Source organism: Sprattus sprattus (genome assembly GCF_963457725.1).
Source record: "Sprattus sprattus genome assembly, chromosome: 5".
NCBI lineage: Eukaryota > Metazoa > Chordata > Actinopteri > Clupeiformes > Clupeidae > Sprattus > Sprattus sprattus.
Genome location: NC_137924.1, coordinates 11,733,646 through 11,758,299, shown reverse-complemented (window position 1 = coordinate 11,758,299; position 24,654 = coordinate 11,733,646). Strand labels below are relative to the sequence as shown.

Genomic DNA, 24,654 nt, shown 5'->3' with positions numbered 1-24,654 from the left:
GATCCTGTGACATATTGAATCAGTCATAACTAAAGAAGCAGATGGTAGCACATCTGAGCAATGTCTAGTATTGTTCTGAAGAATCGGTAATGATGCCATGTTAACCGTAAGCCTCTGGTAAATCAAAGCCAAGAGCCAGAGCACAATCAGGCTCATGCAATTCTGTAGGGGATTAATATCATAATCTAGTTTTGCATTCATTTCTCCATAAAACACAGGACTATCATGCCTATGCCAAATGTATTTTACTGACAATATGTGCTTGAGTTTACATATGAAGTGTTATGTGAAGGAATCTCAAGGCCAACCTTGCTTAACTGTGTGTTGATAAATTGCCACTTGAGTGTGTGAGCAGATGATGTTTACTGTACACAGTAGTGTAGAATATTAGAAACCAACAGGGTTGCATCACCTAAAACCAATTACATAGCCTATTTAAGTTCAACCAAGGCAAATTATACCATTTCATATAAAGCCATGGGAAAATTAAATTGTCTATGCTGAGGTTTGCATTTATTGTAACTATCTGATCACGCCAACTAGCCTACACAATCCAAAACACCCTGTACACACTGCATTTATATTGAGACGCATCGTTACCAATATGATATATCTGAGTACCAATCATCTTCTTTATGGTTGTAGACCTAAATCCCTGGAAGGAAAGTCTTTCCCACGCCATTTCCAGATTCTGTGGAGTGGCTGCGCAGCCATGCAGTCATGAAGGGGGTTGGGGTTAACAGCCCAGGAATGTGTTCGTGTGCGCGCGCTCGACCTTGTCTGATCGTGTTGCGCGCCAGATAGAAGCGGGTATGCGCAGCGGTACGACAGGTTTGTGTGTGTGTGTGTGCTTGTTTGCTGTACAAGAAGCAGAAATCGTTGGAATGATAATGATGGCGGTGAAGAAATGACAAGTTTGGAGGATAACTTTCAGGAAGTAGTAAGGAATATTCAGTCGGCTCACAACGACAATGAAACTGAAGTAAAGGTAAGGTTATCAAGTTGTCTCATTGGTTTTAGTTCAACTCTCGATCGCTAAAATTAAGCGCACACACTAGAGGCTAGCAAGTTACGCATGTGTGGTCGTTCAATTAAACTTTTTTATTCAGCGTGTGCTCATACAGAAGCAAATGCTGTAGTGGCGGTTGTGATTTGAAGGTCTAGTGTGCTGAGGGATTTTGATCTTCAGAGACGTACTACTAAGCCTTGAAAACACAAAGGTATCTCATCCGCATACTGAACGGTAGAACAATACACTTTGAATCGTGGGCAAGGTAACTTCATGAAATAATGTTACTGTATAATGCGCTGTGTGCGGCGGTGAGTAGTCCAAACCGACATTGGTAAAGCTCCAACTTTTAAACACGGAAAATCAGTTACTCGAACTATGCTACTTTCTATCGCATTGAGCTGATTTGTAATCTCTGTTTAGTTGAGTAGCCTGAATTGTAGTGGTTTTGGGGGATTGTGAAAATACTGCTGTTTGATCAGAGTTTAATCAGAGTTGATTCTTGGTAACCTAACGCAATTGTGTCATTTTCTTTGTAGATGACTGCCGTCTGATTTGAAATTAGGCTATGCGCAAAGCTATCCAGCCACATTCATGGCGCTGAATGATTAGAGAGGAACACAAGACGGCAGCGATAGCAACGGGGCAGGATAACACTCGGACTCATTCATTTCCAACCGACAAAGCTTTAAAATGATCAAGGCAGAAAGCAAAGGGGAGAGGAGCCTGCGAAGTGCTTCCCCGCACAGAAATGCTTACAAATCAGACTTCCATGCAATTAAATGCACATTTGATGGCTCGAAGTCCGACGGAGCCCCTAAATCATATGCAAATGGGAACAGCGACTCCCGTGAAGACACGAGGGGGAGGCCCTTTGGTAACAGAGTTAACAAAATTAAGAACATTTTTCTTCAGATGGATGGTCAGCAACAAGATGTCCAGGAAACAAATAAAAGTCTTGTGAAAAGTGACGCATCCCCAGTCTCCCCAACAAAATATACCAGCAGCACACCGAAAATCAGCACAAGCACCACCCCGACCCCCACTAGTCCTGAATCTCTAAGTCTGGACAAAATTCCCAAAGGGGACGAAGTGGAGATCGATAAAGTGGCTTTAGCGGAGAAATTCTCGGTGACGAGGAAACTTTTTGAAAGACGTGTCAAAGAGCCATCGGTAGAAGTGTCATCCCCAGGTAAAGCGTTTGGCCGACTTTCCCAGGGAAGCGTTTCTGATGAAGTCAAAGGTAGCAGGAAATCAACAGGCTCTGCTGAGAGTAATGCCAGCAGTAGCAAAACTGAACACAGTCCAACTTTGCTTGCAAAAACCCCAACGGATGAGAGAAAAGATGGGGAAGAGGCTAAACAGGCACACAGGCTGTCATTAAATGCTGGCCCTATATCCAGGAGACTTGAGAACTTCATGGCTGATAGTGACAGTGAGGAATCTATGAGAGCATCTAGCAAAAGCACAGAGAGCACAGTGAAAATACGAAGCCCTATTCAATGTTCAACCCCCATTTCATCTGCAAGGGACCACTCCAACAAACCTACTTCTCCAGTTGCTGAGGGCATTAACAAACCTACTTCCCCAGTTGCTGATGCTGGTCAAAAAGCAATATCTCCTGTTGCCAACGTGTCATGCAAGCCCTCGTCTTCAGTTACTGGAGGGTCCAACAAAGCAGTCTCAGCCAGAGGCAGCTCAAATGAGCCTACATCCCCCAGCGGCCAAAGCTCTTACAAGCGATCATCATCATCAACAGGTGAGGGCATTACTAAACCATCTATAGGCAGTGATGTAGTGAAGGCATCCAGCCCACCCCCACGGGAACAGAGGCTCCCCCAGGCACATGTGGGTAGCTTGTACAACTCTAATCGGACCAAGACCGACACCACAAAGAATGAGGGACATGTGGTACGAAGTCCTTCCAGGGAAAAGACACCTGACCAGGCCCCAACACTGGACCCAGCTGGGGCTGGGATGGTCCGTGCCGAACTCGTGGTGGTCCAGAATGAGTCGGAGAGCGACGAGAACGAGGAGGTGGCGTGCTTGGAGGACGAGGTGTTTAATGAGTGCAGAGTGCAGAAAGAGCTTAAAGCTGCGGTACCCACAGAAACTCAGGGTGCAGCTCCAACAGACCTGCCCTCTCCGAAGGACACGGAGGTCACCAAAGGGTCTGAGGTGGGAAGCAGAGCACCAGAGATCCAACATGGAGGGAGAGAGGAGTTAAGAGAGGTGACCGAGACTTCTAGTCACACTGATAATCACTGTGAGGAGGAGGAGGAGGAGGAGGAGGGGGAGGGAAGTGAGCATGAGGAACCAGCGGAAGAGGATAAGAGCCTGGATAAGAGCTCACCTGTTGTGTATGGCATTGAGAATGCAGCTTTTGTGGATGATAAGGATGTGGAGCAGAACGAGGAAGAGGATGAGGACGAAGAGCAGGAGGAGGAGCCGTGTGAGCAGTACGAGGAAGCCCCCGGTCTCTCTGATGAAGAGGACCCGAATCCTCGGAGGAAAGTTGTCTTCTCCACTGAGTCAATAAAGGTAAGCAGAAACATTTATTGGATATGGCAGCACAGTAGGCCTTGTAGTTGGCCTGAGGTTGAGTTATTGGTTTAATTTCAGGAAATGCCAACGTGTTACCCATTTATTATGTGTCACATCTGTACTCTAATGGTGATTTGCAAGTGACAAATCTTAACAACACCAGATGTAGAAGCGGTCATTTCCTGTGGTGTTTTTCAGCTGTTGCTCTCTGCAAGCCATGTTGAGGAAATCTGTTATCAAGATGTGCCTTCCAGTTTAATTAATAGAACAATTGCCTCTCCTCTCAACGGTATGCACACACAACACATCCCATCTCATTTGGGAGGTCCTGGGCCTCTGTTTGGTCTGTTTATGGGAACCATTAATGTTTTGGCCCTTGTTATGACTTTTGGACGGTCAAATATTATCTCAAGAGTTTGGAAGCTTCATGTGTGGGAAACCCTGAGGAGATTCTTATAACTAAAACAGTCTGAGTCTAAAAGTCTGAGGGCCACATCTTAATCATATTTACTACAGGAACATTCATGCGATGGACATGTGTTTACAGGGTGTATGTCTGGAATGGCGAGTGGGGTATTTTTGGAATGGTTGTAAGCATTGCTCTGGGCCCCTCTGGGCATGAATGACAGCAGGGCTGAGGCAGGACAGTGAGGAGGGAGACGACTACGTTGGTATGAGGAAGTGGACCTCGGAATCATGTGGGCATTGTCAGCCTTTGACACATGCAGAGCCTCATGTAACAAAAGGCCCCCTGGCTCAACGACTGATTATATATCTGTGTACAGTATGTCGACATACCGCAGGGCTGCCATTCAGGGTTTCTGTTGTTATTATCAGTGTTGTTGTTGTTGTTTGGGAGTGTACCAAGTTGTGAAACACAAGTCAACAAGGTGTCAAACGCATAAACAATTACTTTCCATCCATCGATGTGGAATTGTTGTTTTGTTTTGCTTTTCCTCTGTTGGCAGTGATGCATACAAAAGCTGCTCTTAATTAAAGGCCAAGCCAGTGCCTATGATTGTAGCACTCTGCCGTTTACTGTCACTTTTCTGTGTGTAGGCGCTGAACGCTCAGATAAACCCCTACTGAGCCGTGAGGCGTGTGGTGGGGGGAGAGGCTCACACCTCGCTCTGTCATTACCCCCCAGTCATCAGAACTGCCCAGCTGGGAAAAATAAACTGCTTTACGGGGCCCTCGGCTTGGCCCACAGCACCCAGTGTTTACCCAGGCCCTGTAACCTGTCCGGTGTTGCCTCATGGCCCTGATGCCCTAGTGACCGCTTGGCAGGGGGGTGAGAGGGAGTTGTAGGAGGGAAGGGGCGGGGGAGGGGGTCTGGCATTGCTCTGGAGCTTGGGATGTAGTCATGACGGTGTGTAGGAATGGGGTGGACATAGGAAAATGCCATTTACTGCCCTGATTCCATGAACTAACAGATTAAGCAAGAAGAGGAGGCAGTGGTTATGGGCAGGCACAGGGGTGTAGAGAGGCACCCATCTCCTTTGATATTAACTTGCCTGAAGCGTTGTAAAGCCGTGCTTTGTGTGTTGTTTCTTGTCTTGGTTCAAATGTGCCTAGAAACAGTAGTCTTGTCCCGGCATGTGCCTGGGCATTTGTGCAATAGTTCCCACATCACCTCTAAAAAAGAAAGCTTACGCTTGACTTGACGACTTGTCTTTTGCATGCACGGTCATTGAACACTGACGTGTGCTTGGAGATGTCAAAATATAGTCTTCTAAAGAAGAGCTCTTGAAACTCAATCATGTGTGCTGTTATGTGCTCACGGTTCCTGTGAAACCATCATGAGTTTGGTATTTAAAGTCAGGCCTGACCTGACTTTTTGGATGTTCTATTCTTTGTTTTTGCTCACGTGTGTGGACATTTTTTTTATTTTTTTTTTGGTGGTTGGTTTCATCAAAAAAAAAAAAACTCACAATCTGGACTCTGCACTGTTGTATATGTTTTTTAAGAGTTTAAGATTTTGGCACTGGTCTGTGCAGATACAAATGTCTACATGTCAGAGATCAGCTCAAATTCAGTTCTTCTCACCAATTTCGAGCCAGATGAGAGTGTTTGATATACTACAGCCAAGTAAACATCGATAAGGATGCTCCAGGCTCCAGGCACAGTAGGTGCCCGTATTTCAGAACCACTTCCATCAGTCGAGTTACCCTGTCTGCTATGGCCTGTCCACTGTCTACTGTCCACTGTCCACTGTCCACTGTCCCTGTCCCCTGTCCACTGTCCACTGTCCACTGTCCCTGTCCCCTGTCCCACTCCCAGAGAGGAAGTGCCTTGCGATCCGGGTCACATGGGCGACTCAGGCAGGATTAGGTCTCAGAGTAACCTGAGATCTCACTGTAGAAAAGAGCTGTCCTCACAGAAAGAATGCTCCTCTTTGTCAACCAGCCTGAGAGCCCGGGCTCTGAATGTGTCCCTTGATCACCACTTCCATCTGCATGCCTTACACATCCATAGATCGGGGTAAGCCATGCCATACCAAATTCAGGATGTGCCGGCTTACGGTACGGACGGATTTAGGTTTGAAACACACACACTCCCCTTTTTAAATGGTTTTATCTGCTTATCGCCGTCCCCGGATATTTGCTGTAGTTATCGAGGCTAAGAACCTTACTCAAGGGAATCCCAGCCGGATTCCGACTCTTATCGCCTCTGTTATCACAGTGCGGATATAACAGGGCCCCAAATAAAATGATTTCTCCTACAGTTTCTTGTGCGCTGTGATTTTCATCATCAATGACTGGTTTCCATGTACTTTTCACTTTTATTTATTATTATTATTATTATTATTATTATTATTATTATTTGTCCTCACTGCGTGTTGGTAGTGTTACCAGTGGCCCTTATTACGCTTTGGAAAATGCTGCTGAGAGACAGCTTTGCATCCTCTGCATTAGCGTGCTGGTGTGATCTAGAATTAATGGATTCCCTCCAGAGGGGCGCACTTTAGTGGGTCAGTTGCAATACTACGGGGCGATGACATCTGCCCAACTGTTGCTGAAAGGTCCTGCCAGAGCCCTCAAGCCTGCTTTAAACCATGCAAACAGTGCACATATTTGTGCTCCATATGGCTTATTATGGGTTGTCAGTGGAGCATGCATTCAGGGCATACATTGCGGGCAGCTTAAGGTTGAAAAGCTCTCTAAAGGGTTAAAGCCTGTTCTATGGAGCTGGAATTGTTGTTCTAGGTGTGTCCTAATCTGTGGAGAATCAGCAGTGTGGCATGGCACTCCAAATATGCCCCAACCTTCCCCAACAAGCCTCGCTAAACAGACTGTGTTGTCTGTGTGTCTGTGTGAGAATACAGTGCATGTGTATATGCTGGAATTCCCATTCACCCTGAGACCTACTTAGGGTGTCTGGAAGCTATATTGGGCCCAGACGACGCACAAGGTGCATTCTTCCTGTTTACCAAGTCTCTGCTGTGTTTGTTATTATGAGTGTGCGTCTGCTTGCGTGCGGGGCGTCTCATTTGTTTACTGTCAGCAGACATAGGCCATTGTTGTGGCTGGTGTGCGTGTGGGTGTCTATGGCGGCGTGGTGGTTGCGGGAGCCGCTCCGACTCCAGGAGGAGACAAAATGGCAGGAGCCGGGGCTCTGCACCTGCCACACGGATCCTCCCTCCTCTCCAGCTGCCACCAGGAAGTGGCACACCCTCCTCAGGGTTAGACAAACACAAAGGGCTCCGATTCGCCACATGTATGCAGAGGGTGTGGCTGGGAAAGGCGCCCTGGAAGGGCTGGAAGGGCTGTTTACTTCAGTTTGTGCGTGGCGTGGCGTACATTCGAGAAGAGGTTTTGCATATGTGCATCTGATAAATGATCAGTGAAATGGTTTGTGTGTGTCCCATTGTCTGCACCGTTTTTGGGCTGAAGGTTTATGCAGCGCAGGCTAGGGACGCGAGGGAGGTCTTTGTGAAGTGACGTGTGCATTGAGATGAGAGGCCCCCCTGCAAGACCTCTAACCCCCCCCCCCCCCCCAAATCTGTACCCCTGGGGCGCCTCAACTTCATGCCCAGAAAATGAATTGAGCAGACCAGATTCAGCCTCTTCATGTGGTCAAACCTGAGTCCTTTAGTCATGCTGCATGCATGGGCCTGCTCTCATACTATTCTTTCTTTCTGTCTCTTTCTCATTCACTCTAACTCTTTCTCTGGGTTTCTCCCACTCCCTTCCTTCCTTTCTCTCTCTTACCCCCCTCCCCCCTTTCTCTCCCTCTCCCTCTCTCCCCTCTCTGCCCTTTCTCCCCTCTCTCCCTCTCCCTCCCTCTCTGCCCTCTCTCCCTCTCTCTCTGCCCTCTCTCCCTCTCGTCTGTGTTTCCTCTGAAGTGTGGAAACGGGAGAGGGCTGCCTCAGTGCGCCATGGGCTAGTGGATCAGACCTGCCCTGCTCCTCCTCTTGGGCTGTTATGCTTTCCATGCTCTCCTACCTCTGCTCTTTCTTATGGAGGCCAGAGGAATGTGTTAGACTCGCTCCAGCCCCTCCCACGCTAACCGGCAGCGGAGACGGTGCCAAGGTCTATAAGCTGATGCCAGCTGGGCACAGGGACCAGTACAGCCCCATATGGTATGGGCAGAGGCCTCCCTTTCATTCTGCTGTCTGTTGGAGTGGCCGCAAGCAACCACTAAGACAATAGGCCAGTTGGCACTGTGTTGCATGTCGCCAGAGTGAAGGTGATTGTCATACTGGTATATTACCATGCCAGTTAAGGCGGTATGACAATCACCTTCCCTCTCACTATGGCGACATGCAACACAATGCCAACTATATAAATGTATATGGGTGGTAGGTGACTTGTGCTACCCAAAAGACTTGAGTGCAGCATTCATTTGAGTGGCACACCAGAACAACATGTATGCTAGAGCTCTTCCTAGAGCACTTTGTTCTAGATCTGCTGAGAATTTGAATTGTTGTATCCATTCGTAAGGAATGTCTAACTAGAGAATTGTTAGATTACATGGTCAAAGTCTGTTCATTAAGAGGACAAAGTCCTTGTCTGCCCCGTAGCGTCCTGACAGGAAGGGGCAGGACTACGGCCGTCTCTGTTTACATAGGCCTGAGTAGGATGGAAGCCGGGTCCCTCTGTCTCTCTCTCTCTCTCTCTCTCTCTCTCTCTCTCTCTCTCGCTCTCTCTCTCTCTCTCTCCTGTCTCTCTCTCTCCTCTCTCGCTCTCTCTCCTGCTCTCTTTCTCTCTCTCTCTCTCTCTCTCTCCCTCTCTATCTCTCTATCTCTCCTCTCTCGCTCTCTCTCCTGCTCTCTTTCTCTCTCTCTTTCCTGCTCTCTTTCTTATACTCTTGGCCTCCTTTCACTCCTCTCTCACTTTACCTTACCCTTCCTCTCTGCCTCTTTCTTCCTCACTTTATCCAAATAGTCTCTCTTTCTCCCTCTCTCTCTCGCTCTCTCTCTCTTTCTCCCTCTCTCTCCCACAGCATGTTTTGATTTGTTGTCTTTGTGGAGCTGCTTACATTACGAGCCTCCCCACCGCCCCAGTCCAATCCTGCGCTCTGCACTCGCTTTGCTTTCCTGGCTTGCGATCCTTTGGTTAGCCTCACTCTAAGCTGCTGACTCATTTCCCACTGAGACGCTCGCTTTTTTTCAGGGATAGAGAGGGAAAAGATGGGGGAGAAAACTAGTGTCGATTAAGTGTGTGTGTGTGTGTGTGTGTGTGTGTGTGTGTGTGTGTGTGTGTGTGTGTGTGTGTGTGTGTGTGTGTGTGTAAACGCAAGCATGTGTGTGTATACACATGTGCACACGCGTAGAACCGTACTTTAGAGTGGTTGAAGGTAAACCCAAAGCAATCTCCATCCCTGTAACTTTGGGAAGAGGGGGTGTCTCACCCTCACACACACACACACACACACACACGCACACGCACACGCACACACACACCAGCCATGGAGAAAATGAAAATAAGAAGCAGATGGGGCTGTGGTTTGCCTGCCCACATCACAGATTGCACTGAAGCATTAAAGAAACTGCAGTGGAACTCGAATGGAGAGAGTATGAGCACCACACACACACACACACACACACACACACACACACACACACACACACACACACACACACACACACACACACACACACACAGACTAACCTAACAGAAAAGGAAGGGATGGAGCTCTCCGATTGAACTGGATATAGGGGTTTCCCCCCATAGTCCAGATGGACCGGCACTCGTAGTTGTTCCCCCGTAGCGATTGACGTCACCTACCTGCTAAATCAGGCCTGCGGCCAGAGATAAAGGTAAACAGCTGTTCCGCAGCGTAACTGGCGGTAGCGATAACAACACTGGGCTGGGTTGTGTTTTTCTGGGCCTTTAGAGAAAGAGCGAGAGAGCGAGAGAGAGATTTCTGAGCCTCTATTCTTGTGATGAAGACAGCGACGGGGCGATTGGGTTTCAGCGAAGAAAAGGGACATTGTTCAAAATTGACGGAGTATTCCATGGCAACAGGAGAGTCGAACCGAGGGGAAAAAAAGAGAGAGAGGAAAACGCACGCAGGAGTGTGAGCAGAGAAGCCTGTTTGTAAACCACAGGACGTGACACTGGAGAACAGCAGAGCTCCTCTGTACACTCACACAAGTATATTAATGCCAGCCACAACCTCTCTTTCTCACCAACTTAATGGCATTTCTCCCTTCAATGTGTGCTATTTTATAGTTCTTTCATTATTTTTCACGGGTGACCCAAAATTAAACAATCTGTTGTCTCTGTAATGAGCAAACCATACCAAACCCAAAATTAAAGGCAATAGACGTGGTGCCTTCAGAACCACATTTACAGTGTTTCTCAGCCGTAAAATGAGAGAATAGAGCCGGGGTTTAATGATGTGGGTTCCTGGTGACCTGTCAGCTGTGAGACTGCCTGGGCCCCTGCTGGGGTGAGGCCCAGACGTGTGACGACCATGAGGTGCCTGAAAGGGGGGGAGAGCACTGGAGCATTGTCCCCCTGCGGAGTGGAAAAGGCCACCCTTTGAGAGTTTAGGAAGAGCGGCCAGGGGAAGTGGTGGACATGAAGACTGAGGGTGGGCCTGGGGCACAAAGGATTGTGGGACTGTGCTGTCAGGTTCCGGCTGAAGTCACTTTCCGGTCAGGAGGAGGAGGAGGTGGTGCAGCCCCGTCCTTGGGGAGAGGAGCCATATCACTCCCTTCCTCCCACTACACTTCAGAGCAAAACAAAAATCGCAGTGTTTTTTTGGGCTCTCTGTCTTATCTGATTTAGCATGAGCATTGTCAGAATGGAGTCGGAGGGAGTGGGTGAGACGTTGCCTTCGGTCGCTCAGGTCCTGACACGCTCCAGGATGTACAGCTCCAGGCGGTGCGCCCCAGAGTGGAAATATTTACAGAATTACATCATGCCTCCCTCCGGCCTTCCAAATCAGTCCTATAAGCTCACCCGCTTTCTCTCTCATCTGATCTGCCCATGAGAAACGATTTTTAAGCTGCAGTACCATCTGGGAAGCACTTGGACAGCCACAGCCTCAGTGATCTTCAGCGTACAGACTGTAAAACTCTAAACCTCAGTGTGGTGCTGATCGAGGAGAAGAGCAGTTGGAAGGAAACCATCAAGGTGCTCCATTCAGATTCACTGAAATACTCCCAACATGTGCTTTTATGTGGAAATATAAACACAGCGATAAGATTCAATAGTTGGCAAGGTTCCCAACCGGCTGGATGTATGAGGTAACTTCGGCCCAATGTGTGCGATGGCCTGGCCACTGTTATTTTAACGGGGCTCCAGTTATACGTCGTACCTCGTAAACGAGACAAAGCTGTGTAAACTCCGGTCAGGAGTTCGTATCCTGGGTTTTGACATGGAGAGAGCAGCTATCCAATCATTCAGATCTGTGTCACCAAGACCTTCCAGTTTTTTCTCTCTGTCCCTTTTTCATTCCCCCTTCCGTCCCTCTCTCCAAACAAGGAGAGATTTTTACTAATCATTCACGCAATCTACAACTCTTGACCGCCCTCAGGACCAGGTTATCTGTGTTTTATTAGCGGAGCCCCGTGTGGTGAGCTCAGCACACCTCCCTGGGTGTGTCTGGTTGAGGAATGACATGTAAGCAGTTAGTAGGCTGGTAACTCATTCACACGTGGCCATGAGCAGTCCCCCTCCAGCTGCTCTCTGTATAATGTGTTACCCATATGACTGAGCCTCCTGGAGTAAAAGAAAAATGAACCAAGTGACTCCCTTTTTTTTTTCCCCTCATGGAAACAAATGGTTAAGACTATTTGGCGACAGCTGTTTGGCAGTTACATTCCTTCGCTTTATGTTAAGAAAATAAATAAACGGGTTCTTTTGTAGCGTCGGGGACGTATCACCTGTCTTCTCCTGAGTGTATTGATCCTCCACAACCACTTGGCTCTGCTCACCCCCCCCCCCCCCAGCTGTGGCCTACTTTCTCCTGCGGGGGCCCCAGTGCCAGGGAAAGCAATTCGGAGCCCCGTCCGGGAAAGGAGCTCCGTCCGCTCCAAAACAGAATCTGAGCCTTTGGCGGGCCCCAGACCTCTCCATCATGTCACGTGGACTCGTGGATCCTTTAAATGCTTAATGAAGCCACATTTTGGACCGCTTTAACAGGGCGCCTTTTGTGCACCGGCGGTTCCAAGCGTCGGTTCTGTTTGCAGTCAACTTTTATAGAGACTCAAGGGCTCGTTTCTGACCCCAGACAACAATAGTGGACACACTTAGATGACGTCGTGGCCACAGGACACAGGCTTAGATGGTTTCATGGCCCTACTCATCAAACTTTAATAACATGGGCTCGGGCCAAAGTATATGTATACTAGGTCCAAGTATGTGTACACTAGGGTTTGTTGATGCAGGAGCTCCATGTTGTGGGGCCATAGTGAAGGCTGTGAGTGTTTCCGTGAAGTGGCTCAGCAGCTCAGCAGCTGTGTCTCTGTTGTGCAGGTGTTCAACACCTACTCCAACGAGGAGTATGACCGGCGCAACGACGAGGTGGACCCCGTGGCAGCCTCGGCTGAGTACGAGCTGGAGAAGCGAGTGGAGAAGATGGACGTGTTCGCCGTGGAGATGGAGAAAGGTGAGGTGGACACATACTCTCATAACTGCAATCTAGAGATTCATCACATTCATAGATCTCATAACTGCAACAGCAATCTAAAGATGCATTACATTCATAGATCTTCAGAATTTAACTTTAAGTTGGGATAGCCAGAAAGAAGAGGTATCAGCATATAATCTTTAGATCATTAGGATGGAATCTTCTTTGAAATAGTTTCACTTGGATGGTTCATTCATTCAGATTATTCCCACTATGTTCCCTTTCCCCCTTCCAGGTGACAATGGCCTGGGCATCAGCATCATTGGAATGGGAGTGGGGGCGGATCAAGGTCTGGAAAAGCTTGGAATTTTTGTGAAGACCATAACAGAAGGAGGAGCAGCTGAGGCAGACGGGCGGTAAGATGCTCTGTCCAGCAACAGAGGGGGAAATAAAGTGGCGGGGGGGGGGGGTTGAGGGTTCAGTGGTTTCCAAAAGCAGTAAGCTCTATCCTCCCACACGTCTCTCCACACTCTCTTTCTCTCCCTCACCCTGTCTCTCTCCCTCGTCCTGTCTCTCTTAATCAGTCACTCTCTCTTTCTGTATGTGTTCCTCTCTCTCTCTCGCTCTCTCCCAGTAAGAAACAGGGAGTGCCCAGATGCAGCCGTCATGGCACTCATTATCTTCCCCCGTTATTCAGAAGCAGCTCATTGTAGTCATAAGCAGGGGGGGGTAACACATGCCTCATCATCCCCGGAGGGGCCATTTCCAAACAGCCAGCTGTATTTATAACCTTCAGAAGCAGCAAAAGAAAATAGCTGCTTCCTCTTCACGGGGAAAACTTCAGTGAATCGCTGGCTTTGTTGTGCTGCCAGCAAGTACAGGAGCTCTTCTCTGCACACACCCAGAAGAGACGCTACACATGATAATGCTTAGCGTTTACTCACTTTTATATAACGTGACATGTAACATAGCCTTCTGGCCTTGCATGAATACATGAATACATGAAGGTGTATGTTTTTATGACCGGTTCAAGTGCTAAGGAGCTCCATTCACCTCAGTATCGTGAACTGCATGCTTGCCAGTGGAGCCATTAGCCGTATCTTCTATAGGGAAAGTTCTGCGTCAGTCTTTTGGCTGCCGAACCTTCTGCTGCATCCCCCTATACAGACACTGCTGTGAGTGCACTGTGCTGTGTGTCTGACTTTATATCACCTGCTTGAACAGGATCACGGTGAATGACCAGATCGTGGAGGTGGACGGCATCAGCCTGGTGGGGGTCACACAGCTGTTCGCTGCCACCGTCCTGAAGAACACTAAGGGCAGTGTCAGGTGAGTCGCCAGGCCAGCTGACCTTAGAACAGCTGGAGAGGAGTCCTTGTTTTTTATCAAGTGCGTGGCACTAATAACATGTTGCAGTTAGACTTGGCTTAGCACCAGCTGACTGTAAATACACAATTGTATGTTTGGACAAGGAGGTTGTGCATAATCACAGTGTTATTGCACATCACAGCCCTGCAAGGCAGTAGACTAACAGATAGAACTGGTTTGTATGTTGACTGCATGCAAATGAACAACACATTTCTACCCAAGCACACGCTAATGTGAACAAGCAGCTCTTGGTAGGTCTCTGAGTCTGCCATATTAGGTAGATGAAGCCATCGCCCCTGTCACAACAATATTGTAATGTGGTGTCATGTCAGTCAACAAGGAAGATAATTGGGGGGGGGGTGTTATGGTAATCCCCTTCTAGAAGGCCATTTTCTTTACCTAACCTGTCAATCTGACTCGATCCAGGTTCCTGATTGGGCGAGAGAAGCCGGGCACGCTGAGCGAGGTGGCCCGTCTGATCAGCGAGACCCTGGAGCAGGAGAGGAACCAGCAGCAGGAGCTGGACGATCCCTATGAGCAGTCCACAGAGGAGGTGACTAGGCCCTGCTGGACACACCCACAGTTATTCATTCACACAGACACACACACACACTCAGACACACACACACACATACTCACACACTCACACTCAAACATACACACACATACTCAGACACACTGACGGTAAGGTGTGAGTAACACTGAGCTCACCACACCACATTATGAGCAAGAGTGGACAGCAGGACATACAGGCTCTCTGTAGGACACCGAATGGTACAGTAGAAAGATTTAAAGTTTTAGGAGTATATACTGTATTTTATTTGGCTTTAATCTCTTAGTAATTCTGGAACAGAGACTAGTCACTTTGAATGCCCTTGTGAAAAAAGTGATCAAAAATAGAATCATGGGGGTGGATATTTCACTGCTTTGAAGGTATGCAAAACAAGTACCACAAACTGTGCCGTGTGTGTGTGTGTGTGTGTGTAGGTGTGTAGGTGTGTGTGTGTGTGTTTGTGTGTGTGTGTGTGTGTGTGTGTGTGTGTGTGTGTACGTTTGCACCTCAATGCTTGTTTTTCCCTAACCACCGCCCGTGTTTTTGCCGGTGGAACATGCTGATAAGGCACTGTGAGTTTCCTCCTGCTGGGGATGGCCTTGCTCACCAAGAGCAGACAGGCAATGTGGGGGGCACCCCCCTCGCAGCGCAGACTGAGCTACCAGGACCCCGCTGATATCTGACGTGGCTTTTTTCCCGTCCAGGACGAGCACTACGAGGACGAGGAAGGGGAGGACGAGGACGGAGTCCTGGGGTCTAGCTTCGGTGGGCGGAGCACAGTGGAGGTGTTTGACCTGCCGGAGAATGAGACCTTGTTCATGCCCACCAACATGGACGCCGCACAACTGAGCTTCAAGTTCAAAGAGGTAGTTTACCGTGTGGGAGGAGGACCTCCGTGAGAGATCTCTAGTCTCAGACTACCTCTAAAGATGCATATCTGCTCTGGGGAAGGAGTAACTCATGTGTTGTAGCTATCATTGGAGCATGACAGTTGGTCTGATTGTCATCAGTGGATGCATTACACACATATTGTTTGAAAGTAAAGAGTCTTTTTTTTTACTGTCTTCAATGAATATTCTCTCCCTTCCACAGCTGCAGATAAAGCATAGCATTTCAGCAGTTGAACTAACCCAAATAAAAGAAAAGGTAAGTCTGTCCTGGCATTCTTTCTTCAGTGCCAGTGGGCGGCATCTGTTTGTGTGGAGATAAGGCTTTTAACAGCCCCCTCACAAGCTTCCTTCCAACACTGACATGAATTGATTTCACTCAGTCAGTCATCATTATCTCAATGTGACTCATAAATTCACAAATAGAACACTGGTAGACATTGTTCTAAATGTACTCAGCTGTTGAAAGGCCTTCAGTGGCTTTTCGCAGTTCTAACACCAACTGTCGTGCCTAAAGCCACCCTTGTGTCTTGTGACTCCTCCATAGCTGCGAGACATGGAGGAGGAGAAGGGCTCGTGGGAGTCCAGGGAGGCCGACCTTCAGGAGAGCATCGACGAGAACAGCGAGAAGATCCAGAAGCTGGAGAAGTTCTGGCTGGAGTCCCAGGCCCTCTGCAAGACGGTGAACGAGCAGCTCAGCGAGACGCAGGGCCAGTACGAGGCCCTGGACAAGAAGTACAACAAGGCCAAGAAGCTGCTGAAAGACTACCAGCAGAAGTGAGAGCGCTGGTTCAGACCCTTTGGAGCTAGAGAGGCAGATGTTTGTTTTTAGCTTCGCCTGTGATAAATTCAGGGGAAGAAATGAATGAGATTGCGGGGTGTCGCTTTTCCGAAAAGCCCTTTGTACCCAGCCTCATTCAGGCCCTGTTTCATCTCCTTCCAGAGAGATCGACTTTGTGAAGCGGGAGGAGGAACTAAAGCGAACGCTGGATGAGAGAGAGGCCTGGTACAAAGCCCAGCTGGAGATTCTGCAGGAGCGGGTGAGGAGGGGATAAAGTGTGTGTGTGTGTGTGTGTGTGTGTGTGTGTGTGGCCTGCCAAGAGCAGTGCTCTGCAGCCGAAAACGTCTTTAAAAAGCGCTCCTTAATCATTCCTTCTTTCCTGCTCTATTCCATCTCTCTTCTTCCCCCTCTCTAGTTATCAGCGTTGGAGTCGAACGCTTTCTCATCTGAGGGCTCCGCTTCCCAGCACTCGGCGCTGGGGGAGAGGCCGTGGAGCGGCCAGGAGGCCGGGGGGGGGCCTGTGGAGAACACACACTCCTCAGACTCACCGCTGCCGGGTAGGAGCCTGCTCTCACCACATCCCCTTAATGAGCCGGAGCTGGAGCTGGAGCCAGGCCCAGTGTGAAGCGGCTCGCTGGCACCCCGACAGGCTCTCCCATGGTTCCTCCTGTATTACAGGCCGTAATGTGATGAGCGAGAGGAGCCAGTATCGGCCAGTCACTACACATAATGAGGCTTACATTAACATACAGCGCTTTCATAGCCAAGGGGCTTTGGAGCTAGTGCGGCTGAACAACACTTGTAGGTCCAATTAGATATAGATAGGTGCCTGGAGAAGCAGTGCCAGTTTTTTGTCATTAATCATTTTCCTAGAAAAGGAACTTGTCTTTCTAGAGAGCATAACTGTGTTGACAACATGGTGTACATTTATTGGAGATGAGAAGTAGTTTTGCAAAATACATGAAGATGAACTAGTGTGCTGAGGGACTTTTGTCCTTAATCATTTTCCTGGAAAAGGAACTTGTCTTTTTAGAGAGCATAAAAGTGTTGGCATCATGGTGAGAATGTAGTGGAGATGAGAAGTAGTTTGGCAAAATACATGAACATGAACTGGTGTGCTGGGGGACCTTGTGTCAGTGTCAGGTGTCAGTGTTTTAATGGGTGACTTGTATACAGATGCCGACTGGTCCGAGGTGGTCCCTGAAACAGAGCGTCTGGACACCAGTGCCCACCGTGCCAAGGGCCAGCTGGCCCAGAAAGCCAAGAGGCAGCCGCCATCACGCAGCAAACTGAGAGAGTCGTACGGGGCCTCACCGGGCCCGCCAGAGGTCAGTGTCACTGGCCTTCCTCTGTCCTCTTGGTTTCCACACTCGTATACTTTCTATCTTTCTGTCTCCTTGCCAGGTTTCATAGTACCCTTTAAGGTGCACTATGTTGATGTTTTGTTAAAGAATAATATATAAAAAGGATATAATTCAAGTGACATGATAACATTATTTCCTAATATTGGGATTTGTTTATCTTTTTTTCTTCTCCACTTTTTAAAACTTCACATTTAAGATTAATTTTTCTTCACATTAAGCCTCATATTTCACCTAAAGGTGCACTATGTTGATGTTTTGTCAAAGAATAATATATAAAAAGGATATAATTCACTTTTTAAAACTTCACATTAAACTATTTCATGCACCATATAATGCACAGCAGACTGTAGACACTGCAGAGACTAGAGGCATTTTATTGGAGATCTAGAAGCCTTTATTACTTTAAAAACTACAGACTGCAGCTTTATAATTCAGTGTACCCTACTATATGTTTTAAGTCCAGTATGACCCACTGTACATGAAGGTCAGATCCCTCTCACTGATTGAGTAGAGCTGTGGTTGGCTGCATCCGAGGCCTGAATGGCTCCTTTGTCCCTGCAGGAGAACGAGGAGGACGAGTCCCCGAGTCCCGAGGTACCCCGCCTGAGGCGGCGCTCCATCCAGGAGAGCCTCTCCCTGCCGGTGCCCATCTGCGGCCCGTCTGGGAACGGGCAGAGGGAGGAGGGCGCGGAGGAGGTTGCCACTGCCAGGGGCGCGTCCGATCTGTCATCCTCCCCGTCTCCACCGGGCAACCAGCGAGCCAGCATGGAGAGCGGAGACAGTGGGAGTCTGTCCCCTCCCAAGGACACGGCCCCGTCCAGCTCGCCCTCGGGCTTCCTGAGGAACGTGAAGAGGAGGGAGTCCAAGGGCAAGGGCAAAGGGAGCAGAGGTGAGGGCAGAGCCACTCTAATGTGAAATTATGTCGTAAGCAGACCAATCACAGCCAAGGGGTTATCCGACTCTCTCCGAAAAGCTTGAAAAATCAGGAGGTGCGTGTTCCCTTCAGACCAGCTCTCCGAGGGCTCGGATGGGCGTTAACACCTGGGGGAAGGTGTTGCCAAGGCGTGCCCAAGTGTCCCTCTACGACCAAATTGCAGAAGTGTAAATCACGCTTAATGCTCTCTGTCTCTGAGCTACGTGTCTCACCTATCCACCACTGATCAGCTACTGCCTCTGCCACTCTAATGCTCTCACTGTCTCTAAGCTACGTGTCTCACTTAGCCACCACTTATCAGCTACTGCCTCTGTTGCATGAATCAACCGTAAATCATCCCAGTTTGTCTTGGAAGCCTTGTTATGTTCTCTGAATCAGAGCCATAAACACAGGGGCAGGCTCCCGTCAGTCCCAGCATAAGAGCTACCCTTGGTGTGTTTTGGCTGTAACCGTCATGGCTCCTCGTATAATATATGTGTCTTTGTTTCAGAGGAGTTAAACGACGGCTCATCGGCAGGGAAGCCAAAAAGACGATTTCCTGACTTTGGGTAGGTTGTGGTCAGTCATGACTCACTCATTTTAAATCCCTCAGATTGGGGAAAGAGAACTCAGCTAAACTAGGTGTTTTTGAATATCTCCAGAGGCCTACGGAAGTCTGGGGGCAAAGGGAAGAAGCATGACAAAGAATCCGTGAGAGTCTCACTGGACAGCAGGTAGCCACTCTATTTATTCATCTTCAGGGGTGGTGAACTCATTTTCACCCCGAGCCACATCAGCATTATGGTTGCCCCTAAGGGCTGGATGTTAACTGTAAGCCCAGAGGTGTCGAACTCATTTTGGGTCACATCAGCATAATGGTTGCACTCAAAGGGCCGGTTTTAACTCTAATGTTCTAATGATTCATTATGAAGGCTTTAGTGCACATTATGTCATCCTTTTATGCACATGTATACAGTTTTTTTTTTTTTTTGGTTCTGTTTGAATAGGTTGGTCAGTTCAATCCTTGCATGGTCTCCTATCTCCCAATGGATAAACAATTATGCAGAATTTCAACAGAATTTAGAATGTGCAAGACTGCTCTTTAATGTGCCCCATTAGCTGCCCCTGTTCAGACATACTGTATTTTCTCCGATCCCCAGGGGTTCAGCGGAGTTGCTGGAGGAGTCCGGGGGCAACGTGTCCCCGACGGAGTCCATGTCCTCCGTCCCGGCCTCCTGCATGCCCTTCTCCTGGTTTGGTGACAAGGACAAGGAGCGGGACAGGGACCCGTTGTCCTCCAGCAGCAGCCTGCCCTACTCTACCACAGAGAACAGCAGCCAGCAGAGCCAGGATCGCAAGAACAAGGTGAGAGGAGCCGCACAGGCACAGGCACAGGCACAGGCACAGGCACAGGCACAGGCACAGGCACAGGCACAGGCACAGGCACAGGCACAGGCACAGGCACAGGCACAGGCACACCACCCACAATCAGTCTCTTCTCAGGAAGGGAAAGATGAAGGATGACCGAAATGGGGAGAAAAGTTCAGATGTGCTCCAAAGTAGGGTCTTGGATGTCATAAGGATTGCAGAGACTGTGGTGGAACTCTGGGCTTAACAATCCAGTGTTGCCTTTGGCAGAAAGTTACACCAGTGGAATTACTTTGGAAGTTTGGAGGAAGAAAAATGATCATTCCTGCTGTCAGTCGCCCAGTGAGTTCTGTGCCGTGTCCAGGGAAGCATGAAGCAAATTTGAGGGGAGACTTGACCCAGGCGAGCGGAGTCTAGGAGAGCTCAGGGGGGTGCTGTGCTGTCCTGCTGAGCTGACCCCTCTCAGCCTTTTTTTTTCTGGCCTGCTCTACCATGACTTGGCTAGAATTGAAGACGGTGATTCACCGTTCAGTAATCCACAGTTCAAGGGGTCATTTTTGCCGCTTCATGGAAACGGCTAACAAAGCACAAATAGTTGCCGGCGGCGGGCAGCTGGTGTTGCGTTTCACGATGTGCGAGGACTGACCGACGCGGGCCGGGACGAGAGTGGGAGCCTGACAGAGTCCGAGTCAGTCAGACACTCTGAAACCCAGGAAGAGAGACTGACCCCTGGAACCATATGGAGGCTCTCATTAATCAGAGAACTGGGAGGAGGGGGGCAGACCGAGAGAAGGAGAGGATGGGGGAGTGGGGGCAGTGAGGGAGGGGGAGGGAGGGAGGGAGAGGGGGATGGAAGAAGGAGGATTCGTTGGCTCTCCAGTGGCTTAGCAGACACAGAATTATCCCCCATTTAAATACATCTGCTCCCATAGGCCTGACTAATGCAGCGGGCATCCACGGCAGGCAAAGCCCCCACTCGCGTGAGAAGGTGTAAAATGGAGGCACGACCCCTGATGAATGTGATTAATCTGACGTACATTTTGTGACCTGGTGTCCCTTAATATCCTTGTCCACAATGATTGGCGAAGGCCCAGTCTTGTCACTAACACTGTCCCTCTTTCAAAACAGACAAATCTCTCCTGGTCTTCTTTATTCAGTCGCTCCTTAGATTTGGTACAGTATCATTTCTGTGTTTCTTTAAACTCTGTGTAGTGGGCTAGAGTGTAGCTTGCCTAGTTTTCACTATAGTGATGTAATCATGCAGTAGCCTCTACTAATCACAAGTATACATGGCCGGAGGTATATATTTTTTGCATAAGGGCACCCAGTCATTTCTTTTTTTCCTTTTATTTTTCTTTATTTTAGTCGTTTTTTCGTTACCCACTTTGTTGTCACGCTTCTGCTTCTTTGAGTATGAAAGCCCATTAGCCTTGGAGAACCACCCCATCAACAGATGTTTGGTTTTTCTCATCACTGCTGTAGTCCGTTTGAATGCCGCTTGGGATTTGGAATGAGATGATGTGCTACAGTAGTGCTGTAGTTGTAGCTCTTGTGTCGTGTGATGTGTGTGCTGTGATTTAGCTTGCCATAATGTCTGTACTGTTTGACTTTGATTTGAAGTTGTCTTGATAAAGTGCCCAGGCAAATCAAGTTGGCCCTGTTAACCAGAACATTTCATTACAAAATGATTTATTGAGGGATCGAATTGTCAGGAATAAGACCAAATCATTTTTTTATTTAGAATGACTAATATTTTACAAAATCCTAACACAGGAAATCTGTTTAAACTGCCGTCATGCCGCCGTGTCATGCGGTTGCCATAGTTTTTAAACGTAAACAACAGGGCCAGCATGAGTGGGCAGCTGCTGTGTTGTCAGTGTTTCATATACATGCCAGTCTGTCCATTATAATGGATGGTTAATGGCAAAGCAATTTCACCCATTAATATGTCGCTGTCTTAGTTAACGAAAATCCCTTGTCTCCCACTTGTTCCAGAGTTTATCTGTTTTAGACGATTCAAGCCCTGGAAGTCCCGGTTCAGAATTGACAGGGTTAGTTGCTGAGCCCAATCTCTCTGGGCGTTCGCACACTCTAACCTTCTCTTCCAATGAGGTGAGTGGCTTCCAGAATTGCGACGATTGCTTCCTGTTTCTGTGTGTGTGACCCAAGCAAAAAGGCATCCGAGGTAGCCTTACCCGGGGAAGAAGCCTCTTAGTGCATGTTTAATGTATGCCGTTCCGTCCTGCGGCCTGACCCAGGGGTTGTGTGGTGACTTCTAGTGTCGCATGTTGGCTGAGTTGCCTGTCCTGCATCCAGATCCAGCCCTGTATTTAGCTCAGCTGGGCCTCCGGAAACCACCTTCTTGAGGTTTCGTACAAGTATTAGACATTTTTTAATATCTGCTATTCTCAGGGTTATTATTTCCTTTGTGTTGTGTATTGGTGAGGCGGTGTCTTCGTGCATGGTCGTGAGAAACTCGTGCTGCTCCATCTTGTGTGCATGACAAGACTAGCCTGAAGTAATAGGAAAATAGTGGGACAGAAAACAAAAGATACTTTGGTTGGGTGTTCTGTATGCTTGCGCTACATTCTAGACTTCCATGAATGAAGTAAGTGTTTAGAACAAATGATGTATACATCGCTTTGGCTTAGCTGTACATCAACTGGTGTTTGAACACATTCCTTGTGGGTGTCATGTGAACATGGAGTGTCAGCTTGTGTTTCTAGGTTCACAGCATGACGTTCTTATCTCCAGACACTAGACGACGAGCCTTTCCCTGTGGGGAAGGACTATCAGTGGCAGAACCGGCCCGTGCCAGAGTGGACCGTCCAGCAGGTCTGCGTCTGGCTCATGGGCATGAACTTGGACCAGTACACGGCGGAGTTCACCGCCAAGGGTGTGGACGGTCTGCAGCTCATGAACCTGGACAGCGACAGACTCAAGGTGAATAGAGTGAGGGAATGAGAGGATTTGCCCAAGTTAATGACGGATTTAGTTTTTACTGTGACTTCAGGCCCAGGAAGCCCCCACGTTCACCAACTTCAGTCTTTTGAGTCCAGTCATGAGTGGGAGTCGTCAGTGTTTCATACACATGCCAGTCTGTCCATTATAATAGATCGCTCATGGCAATATTGTGCCATATTTCAAAATGGACTCATGTCTTGAGTTTCTGTCATGCCTTGACTGCCACCTTATGGGCATCTGAAAGCATGCATATCAGAACGGCTTCCCTTCCACCATATTATCCACTATGCTTTTCCTCCACAGATGCTGGGTGTTGCGAGCCAGAGCGACCGCGCCACCATGAAGAAGAAGCTGAAGGACATGAAGAAGGCCCAGGAGAAGGTGGAGAAGCAGCGGGAGAAACGAGAGAAGGAAGCGCGGCGCAGCGGGAAGCTGCCAGCCGCCAACACGGACTCCATCTGCTGAGCGTCGCCCGCGTCAGCGCTCGACTCACAAGGACCAGCCTTTTTCCTCTGGTGCTGCTGTTACGCACAGAGAGCTTACCTGTTTCACACCCCCCACCTGTGGATGAAGACCACTTTCGCCAAGTGGCAGTGAATGATGGCATGGACAATCAATCACTATGGCACATGCATTGCCACAGTTCACCCGAATATGCAACTGGCGTAGGGTTGGTGGTGCTCCTAAAGCCATGCCAAGGTTATAACCCAGCTGTTAGCCACAATTCCACAGGGTGTTTTTTTTTCTAGTCTGGTCGTGCCAAACAAGTGCTTCTGCCCAACCCCATTCACTCTCCCATCCCTTCATTCTTAAAACACAAGTTACAATAGACAAGTGTGCTTAAATTAGTCAAGTAAATCCCGCTTCAGAATTCCAACGCAAATTAACTGCAATCTAGCTCATCAAAACATGCTTCAGCCCAACCCCAGTGGAAGCTAATTAATGTATTGGAGAGAAACTGCATGTATGGCAAGCTGTGTGTGAGCGAGTGAACGAGAGAGAGAAAGCGAGAGAAAGAGAGGAGCGAAGAGCAGAACCATGCCTGGTGGCAAAGGCAAACGTTTTGACAGGGTAGGTGAACTTTTAGGCGGGGGGGATGTGTAGGTGTAGATGATTGTTCTAAAGATAATGTGTTGACTAGTGGACCAAACAGAGAGATGTATTTGACCTAACCACTGTAGCCTAGGGCTTACCAGCGGAAGAAGCAGGACTTCCTTTATTGAACATATTAGAGACAAGCAGAGTTCCATAATTGCACACACAGCCTCTGAAATTATGGATTGTGCCCTGCCTTTTCAAACGTTTTTATACATAATTTTTGCTAGAACAACTTGCCTGTGTCCATGTACAGATCATTTGTGTTGCTGGAACTTTTGTACAGTTAATGAGGTAAAGCACTATATTGTCTTTTGAAGAGACACATGGGGAACATGGTTTTAAATGTGTAAATGGATGGTTTTATATATAAGCTTATTAACTGCATACCTTTTAAAAGTGAATTACTGATCAAGTTGAGACTTTTCTACATTTTCTACTAAGTAGAATAGCCTGTTGTGCGAGACCTTTTTATAAACGGCTCATCACAAAAGGGTAGTTTGGAGATGATCCATCATCTCACCTTGTTGACAGTGCCTGCTTTTGCCTTGTTTGACCTGTGCAGCTAACTAGATCCTGTATAATCAACTAAGGGTACCAGAATATATTACTGTAGCGTATCATTCGTTCAGATGCATAACAGTACTGTGAGAAGACCGTCAGGATAATGACCGTGTGGATGATTTGCTTATCCAGTGTACTCCTTAATGCTATATAGGTAGCCTGTCTGCACACAAATATACTTATTCGCTATTCTGTGTTGCTTAAGTGTACCACTTTACCT

The 24,654-nt window shown here is 48.2% G+C and overlaps 1 protein-coding gene across 1 annotated transcript; it reads left to right on the top strand.

Annotated features, from left to right (window-relative positions):
- The first annotated feature begins 893 nt into the window (after positions 1–893).
- ppp1r9ala (protein phosphatase 1 regulatory subunit 9A-like A) lies at positions 894–24,371 on the top strand. The gene is made up of 20 exons (XM_080838196.1): positions 894–988; positions 1,549–3,550; positions 12,484–12,616; positions 12,873–12,993; positions 13,802–13,906; positions 14,372–14,498; positions 15,203–15,364; positions 15,591–15,644; positions 15,933–16,162; positions 16,329–16,425; positions 16,582–16,723; positions 17,343–17,494; positions 18,092–18,419; positions 18,955–19,012; positions 19,106–19,177; positions 19,604–19,808; positions 20,940–20,984; positions 21,807–21,923; positions 22,566–22,754; positions 23,079–24,371. Exons 2-20 carry the CDS (start codon positions 1,703–1,705, stop codon positions 23,238–23,240), a joined length of 4,347 nt encoding a protein of 1,448 aa, XP_080694322.1. The 5' UTR covers positions 894–988; positions 1,549–1,702; the 3' UTR covers positions 23,241–24,371.
- The last annotated feature ends 283 nt before the right edge of the window (positions 24,372–24,654 follow it).

Bases quoted from the DNA above. Each gene is read 5' to 3' on its own strand.
- ppp1r9ala (XM_080838196.1), top strand. From the start codon at position 1,703: ATGATCAAGGCAGAAAGCAAAGGGGAGAGGAGCCTGCGAAGTGCTTCC. The intron at 3,551-12,483 runs GTAAGCAGAAAC...TCTGTTGTGCAG, and splicing joins TCTCCACTGAGTCAATAAAG to GTGTTCAACACCTACTCCAA. The intron at 17,495-18,091 runs GTCAGTGTCACT...TTGTCCCTGCAG, and splicing joins CCTCACCGGGCCCGCCAGAG to GAGAACGAGGAGGACGAGTC.